Source organism: Salvelinus sp. IW2-2015, linkage group LG2, assembly GCF_002910315.2.
Source record: "Salvelinus sp. IW2-2015 linkage group LG2, ASM291031v2, whole genome shotgun sequence".
Classification (NCBI taxonomy): domain Eukaryota; kingdom Metazoa; phylum Chordata; class Actinopteri; order Salmoniformes; family Salmonidae; genus Salvelinus; species Salvelinus sp. IW2-2015.
Genome location: NC_036839.1, coordinates 13,059,085 through 13,078,652, shown reverse-complemented (window position 1 = coordinate 13,078,652; position 19,568 = coordinate 13,059,085). Strand labels below are relative to the sequence as shown.

The 19,568-nt window shown below is 43.8% G+C and overlaps 1 protein-coding gene across 10 annotated transcripts in view; it reads right to left on the bottom strand.

Annotated features, from left to right (window-relative positions):
* The window catches only part of LOC111974587 (protein TANC1), a 278,980-nt gene that overhangs the window by 86,078 nt on the left and 173,334 nt on the right, over positions 1-19,568 (bottom strand). For all 10 annotated transcript variants that reach the window (XM_070447122.1, XM_024002429.1, XM_024002466.1 and 7 more), the window contains 2 exons: positions 3,312-3,434; positions 1,382-1,663 (listed from right to left, as the gene is read on the bottom strand). In XM_070447122.1, coding sequence (XP_070303223.1) covers positions 1,382-1,663; positions 3,312-3,434 — 405 coding nt within the window. The remainder of the gene's footprint in view (positions 1-1,381; positions 1,664-3,311; positions 3,435-19,568) is intronic.

The window sequence follows — 19,568 nt, the reverse complement described above, 5'->3', positions numbered from 1 at the left end:
GTTTGACAAATCAGTTCTGACTCTCACAATGAAAATGTATTTTCATTCGTACAGAATAACCTTGTGAGATTGTGTGGAAGACTTATGCATAGCATATAGTATTCAGCATTTCCCAACTCGAGAAAGCATAGAAATGACATCAATGTAACCAAGGCTGTGCCCTTCTGTATTCAGAAACATACAGTAGTCTGTAGCATTACAATTACACTACCGTTCAAAAGTTTGGGGTCACTTAGAAATGTCCTTGTTTTTAAAAGAAAAGCACATTTTTTGTACATGAATTAAAATAACATCAAATTGATCAGAAATACAGTGTAGACAATGTTAATGTTGTAAATGACAATTGTAGCTGGACAGCTTCATTAAATAGTACCCGCAAAACACCAGTCTCAACGTCAACAGTGAAGAGGCGACTCCGGGATGCTGGAGCCTCCCACTCCTCTTTCTATTAGAGCCAGTTTGCGCTGTTCTGTGAAGGGAGTAGTACACAACGTTGTACGAGATCTTCAGTTTCTTGGTAATTTCTCCCATGGAATAGCCTTCATTTCTCAGAACAAGAATAGACTGGCCAGTTTTAGAAGAATGTATTTGTTTCTGGCCATTTTGAGCCTGCAATCAAACCCACAAATGCTGATGCTCCAGATACTCAACTAGTCTAAAGAAGGCCAGTTTTATTTCTTCTTTAATCAGAACAACAGTTTTCAGCTGTGCTAACATAATTGCAAAAGGGTTTTCTAATGATCAATTAGCCTTTTAAAATGATAAACTTGGATTAGCTAACATAACATGCCATTGGAACACAGGAGTGATGGTTGCTGATAATGGGCCTCTGTACGCCTATGTAGATATTCCATAAAAAATCTGCCGTTTCCAGCTACAATTGTCATTTACAACATTAACAATGTCTACACTGTATTCCTGATCAATTTTATGTTATTTTAAAGGACAAAAAATGTGCTTTTCTTTCAAAAACAAGGACATTTCTAAGTGACCCCAAACTTTTGAACGGTAGTGTACATATATTTTCTGCCACTCAGTAGACAAGTGAAAACTTTATACCTATCAGTATCACTTCCTGTCAGAACCTGGATGATTGACGTGTTGGGCTACACATTTCCTGGACATTTCATGTCACTACTGTACATGTTGATGGATTTAACCACACATTATTTCAGCCTACAGTCTAATCTCCTTTCTGTAAGTCCCTGACATGTCTATTTACACGAGAACACCCAACATGAATGATGATGATGAGGAGGATTAGGTCACATTTGGTCCATGCAGTGCGTGACTGTGGATACGTCCTGGGCCCTGGTCAAAAGGAGTGCACGAAATAGGGAATAGGGAACCATTTGAAACGTAACTAAGGGTTATTTATTACTTTTGGGCGATGAGCTGGGGCTGTTAGAGGCGATCTGCCGCATGCGCCCGCCGTGACAGCTGAGCGCCACCAGGCGGGAGATGATGGCCGTCTTGCCGAAGCCCACATTGCCCACAACCACGGCTCCGCGGCTCTCCTCGCAACCGTCACCCTTCAGAACGTCCTCCAGCTGCTGGAAGAGCCAATCGCGGCCCACAAACACAGAGTCTGTGGTGATGCTGGGCACCTCGAACAGCAGCGGCTTGAGCATGATGTCCACCGTCTTGTAGGGAGCGAAGCGTGCTGGAGGGAACCAAATAAAAGACAAACATTTACTAACTGAAAGTTCATAAGAAAAGAGGGCATATATAATGAATCATACATTTAGCTAGGCGTGAGAGTGAATAAATAGACAGACATTTATTCGCCTCCCTAGCTGGCGTGAAGCCAAGCCTCGAAACCAATTCAGTCACTGATTAGGGAACGTCTCCATCTGAAACACCGTTTACACCTACACTGTTTACCTTGCACATCTTTCATCTGTTTTCTCTGAAAGCCAGCGCTCAGTCAAAATGACGCAATATGATACAATGTTTAACATTTCTGTGGATTGCAAACCTGACACATACACACGCCACAGCAAGATCAAACGCGCACATCGAGATGAGAGATCAATTAGAATGCCGGAGGCCAAGCCCTAGTATCATCCAGGATAATCAGATTGAAATCAACATATTTTTCTCCTGTAATCATCTGAACCGTCTTTGTGTGTCTCATTGTCACACCATTCGTTCACAAACCATTTGAGGAACATTAATATCAGTTGATCATAACAAAAAAATCTCTGTCTGTCTGTCTGTCTGTCTGTCTGTCTGTCTGTCTGTCTGTCTGTCTGTCTGTCTGTCTGTCTGTCTGTCTGTCTGTCTACGGCGGTTGCAGTGTGATAAGACCTGACTGTCAGCCAGGCGATACACACCTGCTGCAGGCCAAACACTCTTCTCAGGGCTGTTGAGGGGGAGGAGGGGAGATGCCTGGGCTGCAGTCAGTGTCCACCACACAGCTAGAGAAAGAGTGGGCTATTTTTCCTCTGTAGCTCTCTCTCTTCATCATTGCCCTCTCTATCTCTCCCCCCTCTCTCTGTATTTTCCCTCTCTCTCTCGCTCTCTCTCTCTCTGTCTGTCTTTCTCTCTCTTTCTCTCTCTCCATCTTTTAGTTCGAGCTATGACCAGCTAGCTCCATTGGCTTGGACCATTTGTAAGTGATCTTTAACAGGGCAGCTAGCTTCAGCACTGGTTATTTCTCTCTCCCACACACCTTGACTGCATAAAAGAGACAAATCAGTACTAGCCGTACTATCCGACGACCGCCAGTCCCCTCCGTCTACTGAGCTCTGGGAATAGCAGTTTAGTTGGAGAAGCTGCTCAACTGCAGTTAAATGGAAATCATGGAGGTGGATGGCAAAGGTTTGCAATTTAACAAACATGAATGCTTCTATTAGACTGCTTACAGTGTCTAATGAAAGCCAAACACATAATGCTCTGTTGCAAAAATGTCTGTCCAGAGGGACATTTTACATAAGTCTAACAACTTTATACTGACAGCGGCAGAGAAAACAGAGGGCTTTAAAAAAGGTTTAAATAGTAGCAACAGCAAAGGGGGGACCAACTCCATATTAATGAACATACTTTTGGCCATGTGGCATATGCTGCTCTGTGTTCTATGGAATAGGTTTACATTTTCCCTATGTTTTGTTTATAATTCTGGTGTGCACTGTGCTGGCCCTTGTTCTATCCCGGAGAATAGCTAGTTATTGTATGGTTGTCATCCAAATGGCACCCTATTCCCTATTATATAGTGCACTACAAAGGGCCCTGATCAAAAGAAGTGAATTATATAGGGAATGGGGTACCATTTAGGACATAGTCTAGGTGTACATGCTGTTTAACAGTACCTTTGGAGTCTTGTGGTGCCCTCCCACCTGTGTTATGCCAGGGCAGCCGAATGGACGTCCGCAGGGGAGTATTACGCTGTTCATCAAGATAGCTCAGGTCTTCCAGCTTGGTGGAACTGGTGGCTACAGAGAGAGAGAGAAAACGATGAGATCATGTGTTTTTCACGAAAATGACGACGTGATTCACAGTTCAGCCTTTATTAGGTGAATGCACATGATCAGATGACCCTGAACAGACAATGATCACCAGCTAAAACCAATGATGACAAACATGTCACAGGGGAAATCATGTCAATAAGTCATAAATTCTAATCCAGGGTTTGTCCGGAATATGTTGAGAGAGAGAAAAGAGGAGTAGAGAGAAGAGGGGACCAGATCCAGGGTGACGATGGCAGGATTTCAGGCAGAGGAAAGTGAACGGGAGTTGGGCCAGAGCAGTAGACCCTGGCATTGGCAGTTCCCTGGAGGTGGTGTGGGCACTGGGCAGCCAGGTACAGTACGGCCGACAGGAGAGGTGAACAATATCCATTCAATATCCCCCCTAAAATCCCGTTACCCACCCTGATCCAACCTGACAGCTGAGGAGGATCCAGAGAGAGGGGAGGTCTGTCCCCCATAAACACTCCTAGTGTGGTGGAGTACAAACTGAGCTACAGTAACAACCCAAATACAACTAGGCTGTGTCCCAAATGCCTCGCTATTCCCTTTATTGTGCAATAATTTAGACCAGGGCCCATAGTGCATCTGGTGAAAAGTAGTTCACTTTATAGGGAATATGGTACCACTTGGGACTCAGCGAATGAATACGGATGTCAGGAACACAACACACAGAGCCAACAGACACATTTACTCACTAAAGCCAGCCTTACTACAGGGATTACTGCATGAAAACATACAGTAGGCTACAGCAGCATTACAGAGAGAACTCACAGAACATGCAGCCTAAAGCCACAGGAGAAGAAACAGCCATGAAGGAAGAATGACTGCAAACAATTCCTGTCATTGGATCAGAATGAGAAGTGATAATAAACACTAGCAGTTTGCTATATAAAATTCAACCTCAAACTCTACCTACCGTCTGAGCCGGCATCCTCTAGCAACATGCAGACAAAGACAGACAACGTGAAACAAGGTCTTCAGGGTTCCTGGCAACAATGAAATCACCATGGAGACCTGGCTGTCATGTTTAAAGGAACAACAACAATGCGGACAAGCCACCACTTTTTTTTTGCTAAACAGCTAAATGGATGTACCAATTCTAGATTGTCCCTTTAACAGGAAAAATCAAAGCCCTTCTCTCTCTCTCTACTCTATCTGCCTCAGCTGAGCTGGGATGACAGACAGGACAGTATGCGACTCTCTTCTCCAACTTACTTGGAGGAATGTTCTCCTAATTAGGAACCTGCAGGGAAGGCAGCGCGCATCAACAGAACTTTAATATGCATCAACAGAACTTTAATAGGCATCAATAGAACTTTAATAGGAATCAACAGAACTTTAATAGGCATCAACAGAACTGTATAGGCATCCATATAACTTTAATAGGAATCAATATAACTTTAATAGGCAAAAATACAACTCAACGATCAGCCACTTTTATGTTTCACTTTTCACAAGCCTGATGATGTGAATTTTATTTCGGCTCCAAAATGAGAATAAATGAGAGCTCAAGTCTGGGATAGCATAACTTTAATTCAGCATGCACGGTGAGAAATCACTTCACACAATGCAGCCAGAATGTTAAACCGTTTGTTGCACTTGAGCTCAATGCTCCCAACAGTGCCAACCTGTTAGTGCTGGGCAGTGGGCCCCCGCCGGTATTACCACACTAGAGGCTGAAGTAGCTACTTACAGTCGGTCAGCGGCAGTAGAGCCAGAGAGCTGGGCAGGACAGCAGCAGGTATTTAAAAACACTCCCGGCATGGAGCAGGCAGGCTGAAAGGCAGGCAGGGCGGAGGCCCTTTGTGGAAAAGCTCCAGAAAATTATTCTCCCCAGTGGGCTGGATGCTCATCAGGGTACCCAAGTGAATCTTCTGCCCCAGCGCTCCCATCCATGTACAGGCACACTGGCCGCATTCAACTGGTGACTGGGCTTGGCAGTCCACAGGCACTGCTCTCTCTCCCTCTCCCTACCTCACAGCATTAGCAGCGCTCCGTGCAAAATACAGGTGCTTTTTGAGAATGTTCCCTCTACCCACTTTTTAGCAAGCGGAGGAGAAAAAGTGGGTGAATAAACCAAAGAAGAAATGAAAGGCGGGAATGTGATGAGAGCTGCTCTCCTGGCTGATTACAGTTTGCACTAGGCAGCCGGACTCACAGAGGAATTAATCAATGATCCTCCCTGTACTGCTGTCACACAGAGAGAGAGTGGAGGGAGAGAGAGGGGAGATGGAGAAAGAGAGTGAGAGATAGAGAGAGGGAGATATACAGTATATACAGAGAGGGAGAGAGGAAAGGGAGAGGAGGGAGAGAGAAAGTGAAAGAGAGAGGGATAGAGAAAAGAAAGAGCCAAAACCAGGGCACCGGGAGAGAGGAGGAAGAGGGTAGTGTGAACCGCAGAGTGAATGATGTAAGGAAGAGAGGAGTGAGAGATGGCAGAAAGGAGGGGGACAGGAGAAGAGATGGAGGGAGGGAGAAGTTAAGTTGAAAGTCTGTGCGGCGATCCAGCTCTAGCGCATCATTCAAGCCCCATGCTGACATTCGTGGACTGCAGTGAGATTACCATCCCATCTCTCCCTTCTCTACCTCTCTCCCTCCCCCCCTTCGTACTCTCAGTAGACCCATTGGAATTGGTATCCCTTTATACAAAGCTGCAACACAGATCTTCGCAGCAGACGTATGTCTGTTAGTGCTAAAACCAAGGAGGCAGTGTAACTTGTTTCAGAGTGGTACAAGGGCCGTCTCACAGATGCACCGTGCCATTAGATGCTCTTTCATTTTCGCCTGTGACAGAGCTCCTCGAAGGCTGCACCATTTCCCGCTACACAAAAATGGCCAATCCTCTCTAACGTAAGAAAAGAAAAATACACAAAAAGTAATGCTGTAAAGTCATGTTTCTTTATTTGTTATTTCAAGCCCCAACATATTCTACAGTGTGCCAATAGTCCGTCTCTCTCTCTCTCTCCTCTTCTTATTCCGGCAGCAGATCATTCCTGGTTGATGTGATATTGTGTATGAATATGTTGGGAGCAGCTTTGAAGCTCCACAGATGTGACAGGTTCCCTTCTGATGAAAATCGGTTATTTTTTGTGCAGCTTTGCCCTTTGAATCCCTCTGTTCTTTGTCTCCTGTGTCGGAGTAGGATGGGGGGGGCAGCTGAGTTGCGAGCTCTGTGGACATCGCTTCGCCTGCACCCGTGCACCACTCCCCAGTACTTGTGTACATCCCAAATGGCAATCCTATTCTCAAAAGTAGTGCACTACATAGGGAACAGGGTGCCACATGGCCATAGGGGTTTTGTTAAAAGTAGTGTACTAGTGTACATTTGAAGTCAGAAGTTTACATACACTTTAGCCAAATCCATATAAACTCAGTTTTTCATCATTCCTGACATTTAATCCAAGTACAAATTCCTGTTTTAGGTCAGTTAGGATCACCACTTTATTTTAAGAATGTGAAATGTCAAAATAAAAGTAGAGAGAATGATTTATTTCAGATTTAATTTTTTTTCATCACATTCCCAGTGGGTCAGCAGTTTACATACACTCAATTAGTATTTGGTAGCATTGCCTTTAAATTGTTTAACTTGGGTCAAACGTTTCGGGTAGCCTTCCACAAGCTCCCACAATAAGTTGGGTGAATTTTGGCCCATGCCTCCTCACAGAGCTGGTGTAACTGAGTCAGGTTTATAGGCCTCCTTGCTCATAAACGCCTTTTCAGTTCTGCCACACATTTTCTATGGGATTGAGGTCAGGGCTTTGTGATGGCCACTCCAACACTTTGACTTTGTTGTCCTTAAGCCATTTTGCCACAACTTTGGAAGTAGGCTTGGGGTCATTGTCCATTTGGAAGACCCATTTGCGACCAAGCTTTAACTTCCTGACTGATGTCTTGAGATGTTGCTTAATATATCCACATAATTTTCCTGCCTCATGATGCCATCTATTGTTGTGAAGTGCACCAGTCCCTCCTGCAGCAAAGCACCCCCACAACATGATGCTGCCACCCCCGTGCTTCACAGTTGGAATGGTGTTCTTCGGCTTGCAAGCCTCCCCCTTTTACCTCCAAACATAACGATGGTCATTATGGCCAAACAGTTCTATTTTTGTTTCATCAGACCAGAGGACATTTCTCCAAAAAGTACGATCTTTGTCCCCATGTGCAGTTGCAAACCGTAGTCTGGCTATTTTATGCCGGTTTTGGAGTAGTGGCTTCTTCCTTGCTGAGTGGCCTTTCAGGTTATGTCGATAAAGGACTTGTTTCACTGTGAATATAGATACTTTTGTACCTGTTTCCTCCAGCATCTTCACAAGGTCCTTTGCTGTTGTTCTGGGATTGATTTGCACTTTTCGCACCAAAGTACGTTCATCTCTAGGAGACAGAACGTGTCTCCTTCCTGAGCGATATGACGGCTGCGTGGTCCCATGATGTTTATACTTGTTTACTATTGTTTGTACAGATGAACGTGGTACCTTCAGGCGTTTGGAAATTGCTCCCAAGGATGAACCAGACTTGTGGAGGTCTTGGCTGATTTCTTTTGATTTTCCCATGATGTCAAGCAAAGAGGCACTGAGTTTGAAGGTAGGCCTTGAAATACATCCATAGGTACACCTCCAATTGACTCAAATTATGTCAATTAGCCTATCAGAAGTTGTCATGCACAAAGTAGATGCCCTAACCGACTTGCCAAAACTATAGTTTGTTAACAAGAAATTTGTGGAGTGATTGAAAAACAAGTTTTAATGACTCCAACCTAAGTGTATGTAAACTTCCGCCTTTAACTGTATATAGGGGGAATAAGGTGCCTATTGCGACACACGCCCAGTGTTAGTTAGTGGGCTCTGGTATAGGCTTAATGCCTCCAGAAGCCTCTTGGCATCTCCCACCTCAAATCCCTCTCTGACCCGCCATGTCAAAATGCCCTGAGCTGGAATTGACTAAGTGCAAAATGGAAATCAAAGTCGCTTACGCACAGATTGTGGCACGTAACCAAGTAAACAGATTACGCTCGAAACCTCACTGGTTGTCGCTGGCTGCATGGCGAGCAATCTGATTGTTATGAAGAAAATAAATAAACTAATGAGGATGTAACAGCCTGCATACATCTGTTTTTTCCCCCTGTTATTTTGTTACCAAACACAAACACGTGTATTTATCCCACTGTAAGACATGACAGAATTTATGAGGAGTAAGTTGCTCCCCTAGAGGGCACAGACACTTGGATCTGACCTGTTAGTGTGGTGCAGGCAGAAGACACTGCAGACACTGCAGGGCACATAGCTGAATGCAGAAGAGCTTTAAAGCATACCAGAGCACACAAACTTCACTGGAGCCCTGCATTACACTGCCTACATCCCCCAGAATGCTGGCCAAGCAATACAGGCAAACTACATGTATGGAAGGACTCAATATCAATGTTATTAGAAATAATTAAGTTAAGTGCACCTATTAAGCCCGCCGAAATCTAAGTTTAGACATTTCTAACATATACTGCCCTAATTTCTGTTCGAAAAGTTGAGATAAAATGAAAGACTCATCTCTCACATGAGGTTTTATGACTTTACTTAAATTCTTAAATAAATATTTGATAAAATATGTGAAAAGTCCGGACTGAGCATAATTGGTACGGAAAGCCCATAGCTGTTCCAAATAAGCCCACCTAATTTTAAAAACGTACAAACTGACATTTATATAAAATGTGATTATATTAATCTTCACCTAAATTTAGTAAAATAAACTGATAATTTCTATTCATCATGAAAGTAGCACTCATAACAGGGGGGTGTCCAATCGTATCCAGAAAGACCAATGTGGATTTAGGCTTTTGTTCTTGCCAACCAGTACACACCTGATTCAACTAATCATAGACTTCAATCAAGACATGAATAGTTAAAGCAGGTGTTATTACTTGGTTATAAAAAAACTGACCCTCTGTGGATAAGAAGCCATGCACAAAGACCATAACACACACACAAGTTTCAATGAATTATCTGAAAGCGGATTCACATTCTTGTTCATTAGTTGAACTTCCTAAAGCCTATCTGAAGACTGTTTCAAATCTCCCTTTCTACTGTTGTATTACAAAGGTACAGGTGGTGGACCAACAAACAGAATCACCTGGATGAATGAAGGACAACAATATGACAATGCCACTTGTGGGAACAAACACATAACTGTAAATAACTTAATAATAAAACATCTGATTGGCTTAGAATAAAAACTGCTATGGACATGACAACCAGATGAATTGATTGAAATATTTTATTTGAATTCAAAGATGAAAGTGGGCTTAATAGGTACACTTACCCTAACAATCACAGAATTTCTTTTGAGGATCACCAGGATCCAGACTAAGAAAAAAGTATAGTTTCCACATATTCCTGATATGCAGTACAGTCAAGTTCTAGTTCATTCAATGAAGTTACATGGCAGAATACAATTGAACTCTGAATTGTGTGATGGATGAAATTAAAAAAGGATGCTAATAAAGGGAGCCAGTCCACAAAGCAAAGCAATGTTGGGACCTGTCAGTCAAACTCTGTCAGATGGCTCACTGSAGGCTGGTAGCATACTGTGCTCGGTTGTCTCTCCACAGGTTTATATAAATCAATAAGCAGCACTGAGTTGAATGCTAATTGGCTGCTCAAAATTGGATCCGATCGATCCCTGAAGAAGAGGTCTTTATCTTTGCTCTGGCTATAACCTTCTTCACCCATTGGCAACTTTGTGAAAAAGGACAATTCGGCTCAGGTCAATGTGACCTTTCAAAGTGTTGTCTTTCAGGTTACGTCCCCAATGGAACCCAAATGTAGTGCACTGTGTAGGGAAAAGGGTGCACCTCAGTCTCCAAACTGAGCCAGTCAATGTCCAGATAAGGTCAGAGGCAATGTTCCCTCTAATGTTTTTCGGCACTGAGCAAATTTCAGGTCTGCTAATCGCAAACTTGAAACTTGTAAAATGGCTGTGCAACTTCCGCCGAGTGTTTACTGTGAGCACTGGGGCTGTAGCCGCTTTCATTTACAGTTTTAACAGTGGCCAAGTAGGCTACTGTGTCCATTTGATCATAATGTAACATGGAAATAGCATGGATCATAATTTTAACATGGAAATAGCGGTTCTATCATTCAGCCTACAGTAGCAGCCAATCTGTGTTCAATGTAGGCCTACATTCCATGAGACTTTGAAAAAAACATGCAGGGCTTCAAATGAACCTTATTATCCACTTGTCTGTCAGGCAAAGAGGTGACTGAACATTTTGTTGTGTTGTTTGATGCAAGAAACCACTTTACAAAATACAATTAATCCTTATTCCCATACCATTTATTACAGAGAACAAGACAAATTATGCTACCCTCTGCCTATTGGCTACTTAGCTTATTCAAGCCTGTCTCAAAATACAACACTGCCCCTTTAAGACATAAAAAAAGCTCCTTACTTGACCTGCTTTTCAAAGATGGCTAGAACTGTACACATTTTGTGCTCTTGTAGGAAGCAATCACTCCCACATTGCTGACTACAAATTATATATAACTGGGCTAATAACTCACTAACTAGCAAAGAATATGAACAAATGTGCACACGTGGCTACATGCAGGGATGCAAACTGGTGAGGGCCCAAAAAGGTCAAACTTTTTTCTGTTGCACTGAAACATGCAAAAAAATCCCTGCTAGGGAGAAAAACAGGTTTTACCTAATTAAACAACAATGAATATGATCTACATGATAAGTCTCTGTGTGTAAAATAAAAAGTGGTTAATGTGAACCTAACTCACAGCTAAAAAAAAAATTAAAGAAAGCAACCCAATGTTATTTGTTGCCTAGACTCTACTGCAAATGACACTCAAGTCTTGAGAAAAAACATTACACTAATATTGCAGTTAGCCATGACAGCCTTTATAATAGAATGCTTGTGACCACACACATAGAATGAAACAAACAGGCATTCTATTTTTGCTCTATTATAGTGGCCACTATAGGCATTGATCAAGTGCACAAGGCTACATGTGTGCAAAAATAACGTTCACTGAGTAAAACATGTAATATCCCCCTCACTCACACACAAGTGTTACTGTCAAGTTCAACACAACTAAAGCAATATCTTTGGGCTACACTGCACATTATTACATTGTACACTTTCTGCCTGTGGACATCTGTTCTACAATGTGCCAGCAGCAGAGCATGATACCATTTGTAGGCATAATTGATCTCTTTCAGGCAGAGAATCCACCTGGCATACCCCTTTTAATCCACTGTATTGAAAAAGTGAGAAAGAGGGAAAGTGTGTGGTGTTTCTTTCACCTCTATAGCGGCATCCACTTGTTTAACGCCTCATTTTCAAGTCCAGTAAGTCCAGTAAGCAACTAACGCGTTATAGCTTGAGGAATGGCAAGGAGTCGTATACCAGCTAATACTATAGCGAATTGGTTAGGTTACTAATGTTATCTCATCTGATGGTGTAACGTTAGCTAGCTAACGTTAGCTGTCTAACTTTATTAGCCAGCTAATTTTCACACCATAAACTAAACTATTTGATCAGTTAAATTGGGTGATGTTGGCCTCCCGAGTGGGGCTGTGGTCTAAGGCACTGCATCGCAGAGATCCTGAGATCCTGTTTCGAGTCCAGGCTCTGTCACAGCCGGCCGCAACCGGGAGACCCATGGGGCGGTGCACAATTGGCCCCGGCAGGGATGTTCTTGTCCCATCGCGCACTAGTGACTCCTGTGGCGGGCCGGACGCAATGTACGCTGACACGGTCACCAGTCGGTGTTTCCTCCGACACATTGGTGCGGTTGGCTTCCGGGTTAAGCGGGTGTTGTGTCAAGAAGCAGTGCGGCTTGGCTGGGTTGTGTTTCGGGGGACGCACGGCTCTCAACCTTCGCCTTTCCCGAGTCCGTACGGGAGTTGCAGCGTTGGGACAAGACTGTAACTACCAATTGGATACCACGAAAATTGGGTATTTTTTTAATTGTTTTTTTTTTTTAAATAGGCTAATGTTGCTCAACATTTCTGTGGCTAGCCTAAGGAGAATTCTATCCAGCTAGCAAGATACTTAACAATGGTAACAATACTTGTTCCACCACACTTTCTCCCTCACCTTAAACTTTCCAAATGCCAGCTGTTTTTCGGTTACAGCTCATGAAGTACGCTTCATCACTTTCTCACCCCCGTCTTCGTGGTCAGGCTTCTCACCTACCTCTTCATTATCGTTCTGGGGACGGGCTGCTGTAACTGGCAAACTGCCTTTCCACTCTACTGTCTTTCCATAGTGCACACTGATGCTGTAACTACCAAATTGGTTGTCTTTTTTCTCTTCAATCACGTGCTGCATTCTGTTGTTACGTGAACAATTGGCTGAACGATTGCTCCAAACGCGCATCACTCGTTCCCTTACAGTCAGTAGTGATCCAAAGCACCCCCAAACGTTTCTCATCGGATCTATAAGAATCATATATAGGTCACCTATTTTGAATTCAAAAAGGCGAATTTCACCGAAAGGTGAATAGTTTGCATCCCTGTACATGCAGCCGTCGCTTTGATCTAAAAACAAGCGCATAATAATCACGACCACTCATGCTGTAAAACAGTCCAGTTCAAAGTGAACGGCACAAATCCATATATGGCAATGGTCTATTTGCATATTCAGTGCATTCGAAAAGTATTCAGACACCTTCCCTTTTTCCAAATGTTGTTACTTTACAGCCTTATTCTAAAATTGATTAAATAAATAAAATCCTCATCAAGCTACACACAATGCCCCATAACGATAAAGCAAAAACAGTTTTTTTGAAATGTTTGCATATTTATTAAAAATAAAAAACAGAAAAAAGGTATTTGCATAAATATTTTGACCCTTTGTTATGACATTCGAAATTGAGCTCAAGTGCAACCTGTTTCCATTGATCATCCTTGAGATGTTTCTACAAATTGATTCGAGTCCACCTGTGGTAAATTCAATTGATTGGACATGATTTGGAAAGGCACACACATGTCTATATAAGGTTCCACAGTTGACAGTGCATGTAAAAGCAAAAACCAAGCCATGAGGACGAAGGAATTGTCCGTAGAGCTCCGAGACAGGATTGTGTTGAGGCACAAATCTGGGGAAGGGTACCAAAAATTTCTGCAGCACTGAAGGTCCCCAAGAACACAGTGGCCTCCATAATTCTTAAATGGAGGACGTTTGGAACGACCAAGAATCTTCCTCTAGAGCTGGCCACCCGGCCAAACTGAGCAATCGGGGGAGAAGGGCCTTGGTCAGGGAGGTGACCAAGATCCGGGTGTCACTCTGACAGAGCTCCAGAGTTCCTCTGTGGAGATGGGAGAGCCTTCCAGAAGGACAACCATCTCTGCAGCACTCCACCAATCAGGCTTTTATGATAGAGTGGCCAGACGGAAGCCACCCCACAGTAAAAGGCACCGCTTGGAGTTTGCCAAAAGGCACCTAAAGGACTCTCAGACCATGAGAAATCAAGATTGAACTCTTTGGCCTGAATGCCAAGCGTCACGTCTGGAGGAAACCTGGCACCATCCCTACCGTGAAGCATGGTGGTGGCAGCATCATGCTGTGGGAATGTTTTTCAGTGGCAGGGACTGGGAGACTAGTCAGGATCGAGGGAAAGGTGAACAGAGAAAAGTACAGAGAGATCTTTGATGAAAACCTGCTCCAGACCACTCAGGAGCTCAGACTGGGACGACGGTTCACCCTCAAAGAGGACAACGACACTAAACACAAAGTCTCTGAATGTCATTGAGTGGCCCAACCAGAGCCATGCCTTGAACCCGATCAAACATCTTGAGGGACCTGAAAATAGCTGTGCAGCGACGCTCCCCATCCAACCTGACAGAGCTTGAGAGGATCTGAAGAGAAGAATGGGAGAAACTCCGCAAATACAGGTGTGCCAAGCTTGAAGCGTTGGTCAGAGGTGACAAAATGGACGCCATATGCACCATCAACTTCAGATAAATAAGTGGAGAAGTCTTCAGGGAACAGTGAGACTCCACATATACATTCTCAATGAGCAAATGGGAAACTTGACAATAAAAGCATACCCAAAGAATCCCCTCATAAAATCCATACGTGAGTAGACAAAACATAAATGCTGATAAAAACCAGTTAAGCCTCTTTTGGTTTATCACCTCATCCACCAGTGGTTAAAACACAACTTTATAATTTGAAGTAATGACTGTAACATAAGCAAACCTGCAGAACATCTGGGGACCATTGAGAGTGTGTCCATCTGGGACTCGTGGAGATGACATCAGTCTAAGAGACGGGACGCTATGTGCTCCAGTAATCATAAAGTATTCTCCTATGAAGAGGGATCCATAGTAACCAGGAGATGGAACAATGGCCGTCAATGATGCCTACTTCTGCTCTGGAGGGGGGGGGGGGGCAGCGGATTTCTGCCAGCCACAAAGGAACAATCACCTAGACACCGTAACACAAAGGAATGCTGAGTAGGGCAGCAGGGCAGTGACAAAGACTACCTGTGCAGACTGGGCACCCGGCACACGACTGTGAACCACAATAGTACTAATGCCTGCCTAGGCAATGCACCAATCAACATGTTCCAAGGTTGAATGGAGTGCCCCTTGGCTATGTGCTGTGGCCGAACCATTCCACAGCTAACCACCTTAATGCCGTTTTACTGTCTGGGGAAATCTCCACCAGCGGTTCAACGGGAGGTCTTTGGACCATGGGATTCCTGTGACCAGTCTTAATGTAGCCTTTGATTCCCTAATCCACAGTAAATGGCTTAACTCTGATGACTTGAAATATAATTCTTATTATTTGAGCGTAACAAAGAATACAGAAGGCTTTGAGCTGAATTATTTTCCCGAAAAGCCCTGAATCTGCACTGGATGAAGGAGGCATGGAGGTGTCAAAGTGGATTTCAGCCAAATCTGAAGAGCTTACAATAGAGCCAAGACAGAGCCCTCTTCTTCTACTCTGTACCACCACACATCAGAGGGGTAGAAACTAAGATCTCTTTCAGCTGCACCGAGTCCCTACCTTCCTCCCTTCCTCGCCCTCTCAGTTCTCATTTAGAATTCTGCTCTCTGAAGCCACCACTTTACATGCCGTATTATAATAACATTTACATATTTAGTTTCCGTTACAGAGCCCGTGTCAAAGGCAATCCTCTTTGAAGTCGGTGGCACCTGTGATGGAGTGTGGGTTGGACTAGGAGAGAGTCATCTCTGAGATGTTTTCAGAAGCTTATCCCGTTGCCACTGTCTGTGTGTCACACGGCACCCTATTCCCCTATATAGTGCACACTTTTGAAGCACAGCCTTATAGAGGTGAAGCTGGCATTTAGCAGTAACAACACATTACCAAATAGAGTGGTATGTTGCTGGTAACATAACATTAAGCACTAGAAATGACTCTAGAGTTATTATGTCTCTAGTAGTGTGAGTTGCGCTGTGGTGTCTGATGTGAAAAACAAGTGAAAGAAAGCAAAACATTCGGACCCGTCTCTTCCTAAGACAATCTGACATAGAGTGTGTGCGACTGCATCAAAAGTGGTGCACTATATAGAGAATAGGGTGCCATTTGGGACGCATCCCGGCACTGTTGCCAAACTCTGTGCAGCTGGAACTGTTGCTGAAATGCCCCAGCGGCGCGGGTTAATTTCCCAGCCATAGCAACGAGAGGTAGGGAGAGTGTGACAGCTGTCAGATTAGGGGCTGTGTGTGAGTGTGACATCACTAACTTATGATTAGGCTTCCAATGTTACAGTCATTTGTAATTAAACCCACAGTCTCATTCCACGTCGCATCTCATTTATATTGGGTGGTTTTTAAATTAATAGAAATGTGATGATGCCCGGACCGGTTGTGTGGCTTTTTGCCAGTCTGACTGCCTTAATAATTCAAAGTGTGCGTCCTAAATGGCACTCTATGGACCCTCGTCAAAATGAGTGCACTATACAGGGAATAGGGTGACATTTGAGATGGAAACAAATGCCACATTTCAATGGAGACATTGTGACTCAGACACATATACAATAACAAAAATTACTATGCAGAATGGATGGAGTAAAAAGCAGCTTTACAGACATGCCCTGCTGAGAGACAATAAAATTAGGGATTTATTCCACAGATTTTAGAGGGGCTTACAAGCCATGAGAGTCAATCAAAATCACAGCAAAAATAGGAAAATATCCCCTATAAAGTCCAGTCTTCCAGTAGGGTCTGACTAGACAAGACAAGCAGCAGCCAGAGGGGGATTGTACAAAAATAATGATCATATTGTCAGTGTTATGTTGCGAGTTTGTCTGTGTTTTGATTTGAATGAAGCATATTTGTGCGCTCATGGTGGGTCAATCGACTTGAGTCCTACTTTGCCCTGAGAAAACGGCAAACCGCTTGTTTGATTTTCTGAGCAAAGAAATTTGGTGGCTTGGTTTAATGAGTAGGATTCAGGTTTCTGTCTTCTCATTCAGACAGGTGGTATATTGGTGTGGATCTGGACCTAGCCAGTTAGCCACAGCTTAATGTGCAGACAGTGCTGCTTGGATTTCCCACAGCAGCAGTTCGATTGTAGCAGGCCAGACACGATGTCCGCTGTAATCACGCACACCGCAAATGATACTTCTGAGCAACACGGATACATTCCCTGCGCATATCTCACATAGCAGGGCTGTGGGACATTAGACAGACTCCACTAATTCACCCAGAGAAATGGACCCTTTGTTCTCAGGCTAAAAACATCCAACGACCTGAGAAGGGGTCAAACGCTTTTGTATGCGCAGACAGAAAGAAGTCTAAAGGACAAAACAGACGGTTAAAAACAGTGGTCCTATCACCTCTGACCACAGAACATTAGCCATCATTTTTGGTTCATTTCCCGACGATTCTACATGTTGAATCACCATCGTTTGTAGACACCTAGCAGGTGAGCTGACATTCTATATGGTGTCTGTCCAGTCCATAATAGTTCAACTTTGAGCCAGCAGGTCAGCAGAGCAACAGAGAGACAGCAGCTATTCCAACTCTTAACTCCTGAAGTCCTGGTAGGAACACTGCCTCACAGTGTATTAAGGCTAGGGCTGGTACAGTTAAGCAATAATGGCCGAGGGGGTGTGGTATATGGCCAATATGCCACGGCTAAGGGCTGTTCTTACGCACAACCCAACCTGGAGTGCTTGGATACAGCCCTCAGCTGTGGTATATTTGCCATATGCCACAACCCCCCGAGGTGCCTTATTGCTATTATAAACTGGTTACCAACGTAATTAGAAGAGTAAAAATAAATGTTTTGTGTGGAACGAACAGCTGACTGAAGATGGGATGGCCGGCATTCGTGCGGTTGAGTCGGTTTCTGCTATAACATGGACTCTACGACGTGATGAAACTTTGTTGCTCCTTGCTGAAACAAGCAAGGTGTTGTAGCAAACAAGTCTTTGGTTGCATAGGCAACGCCATCCTCTGGACTCTAATTAGACTCTAGTCTGTCCGGTAACAAGTCACAGGATGCCGTATTAAAACATATCGCCTCAAATCCCTCTCTCACTCTCCTGGCAGATCAATGCCCCCCTCCCTGCAGCAGCACATGCAGTCAGGAGCGGACTTTTTAATTATTATGATTTTGTACGTTATTCCAGTGACTGCGGTCATTTGGCTGACCAATAACCATCATCCAAAATTCCATGACCATCACAGCCCTAGTTAAGGAGCTCCAATCAATGACAGCTTGACTTTCAGCACTTTGGCAACAATCAGACTATGGGAATTTCATTACGACTCCTCTCCTCTACGACACGGCCTGGCATCACATCACACCTCTCGCTCTCTTTCTCAGTCTAGCCACTGTCTCTCTTTCTCTCTCTCCCCCCTATCACTCGCTATCAGTCAGTCCCTCTCTATCAGTGTGTCCTACAGATTATGGCCAGACATCTTTGATGTGACAGACTGGTGTGTGACAGGGACAGGAAAGGGGCAATCACAGGACGACAAGAGGATCAACTGGAACGCTCTGGATGACTGTGGGATGTTGTTATACTCTCCATATAGAATGTTTGGTATGAAGCTACAGATAAGGCCACTCTATCCCTATACAGTGCACTACTTTGACCAGAGCCCTATGGTTCCTGGTCAAAAGTAGTGCACAATATAGGGAATAGGATGCCATTTGGTACTCAAACAAAGGTAATGGCTTCATCCAACTTCCTCATGATTACAAAAGCGCAAGATGACGTTCAACTTTCCCCCACTGGAGGAAAATAAGTAAATCAGTGATCTCACTTCTTCTCACTCCTATAGTCTCTCTCTATCAAGCATTGATTCATGCACACACAATGTATTAACCTAATTAAGACATCACATTTAACCTACTATAGTCCTCTCGTAAAAGAGCGAGTGGAAAATAATTATCCCAAATTGCACCCTATTCCTTATATACGAAGGGACTAGGGTGCCATTTGGGAAGCATCTCAAGCCCCACTCGTATCCCTGGCCCCTGGTGACAGAGCAGGTTCATTTGGACCATAAATGAACTTGTCTTTCCATGGCATTGCTGTCTGCTCCCAGGGCAACGTAACCAACCATAAAATCAGAGGTGTGAATCCAACTCAGTCCTCAGGGGCAACACTGCATAACAAACTCCTCATCCGAGAGCGAAGAAGGGGCCGATGGCTCCTGGGCTGTTAGCTTTATGAGGTAGTGAATGTCCGTGAGTGTGTGTTTGTCCGTGTGTGTGTGTGTCCATGCTGTTTGAGCTGCGTCGGACCAAAACAACAGAAGATGTTAAAACAGGTTATGAGTTATTGGAATAATTAGGTCGTTAAATGCAAGAGACCTTAGAGAATTCTCCACACAATGCCCTGTATGCACTACTATACTATTTATATGGCAAAGTTATAGATTTATCAGCATGCAGTAAAGATGAATGTTTTGTGCACTAAGAGCAAACGGTGTGTAAAATCCACTGTGTATGCACGTTTGTGTACAAACAGCTAGCTGTAGAACACACAGTACAATTCTCTCTCACTCTCTTTTCCACTCACTCACTCACTCACTCACTCACTCACTCACTCACTCACTCACTCACTCACTCACTCACTCACTCACTCACTCACTCACTCACTCACTCAC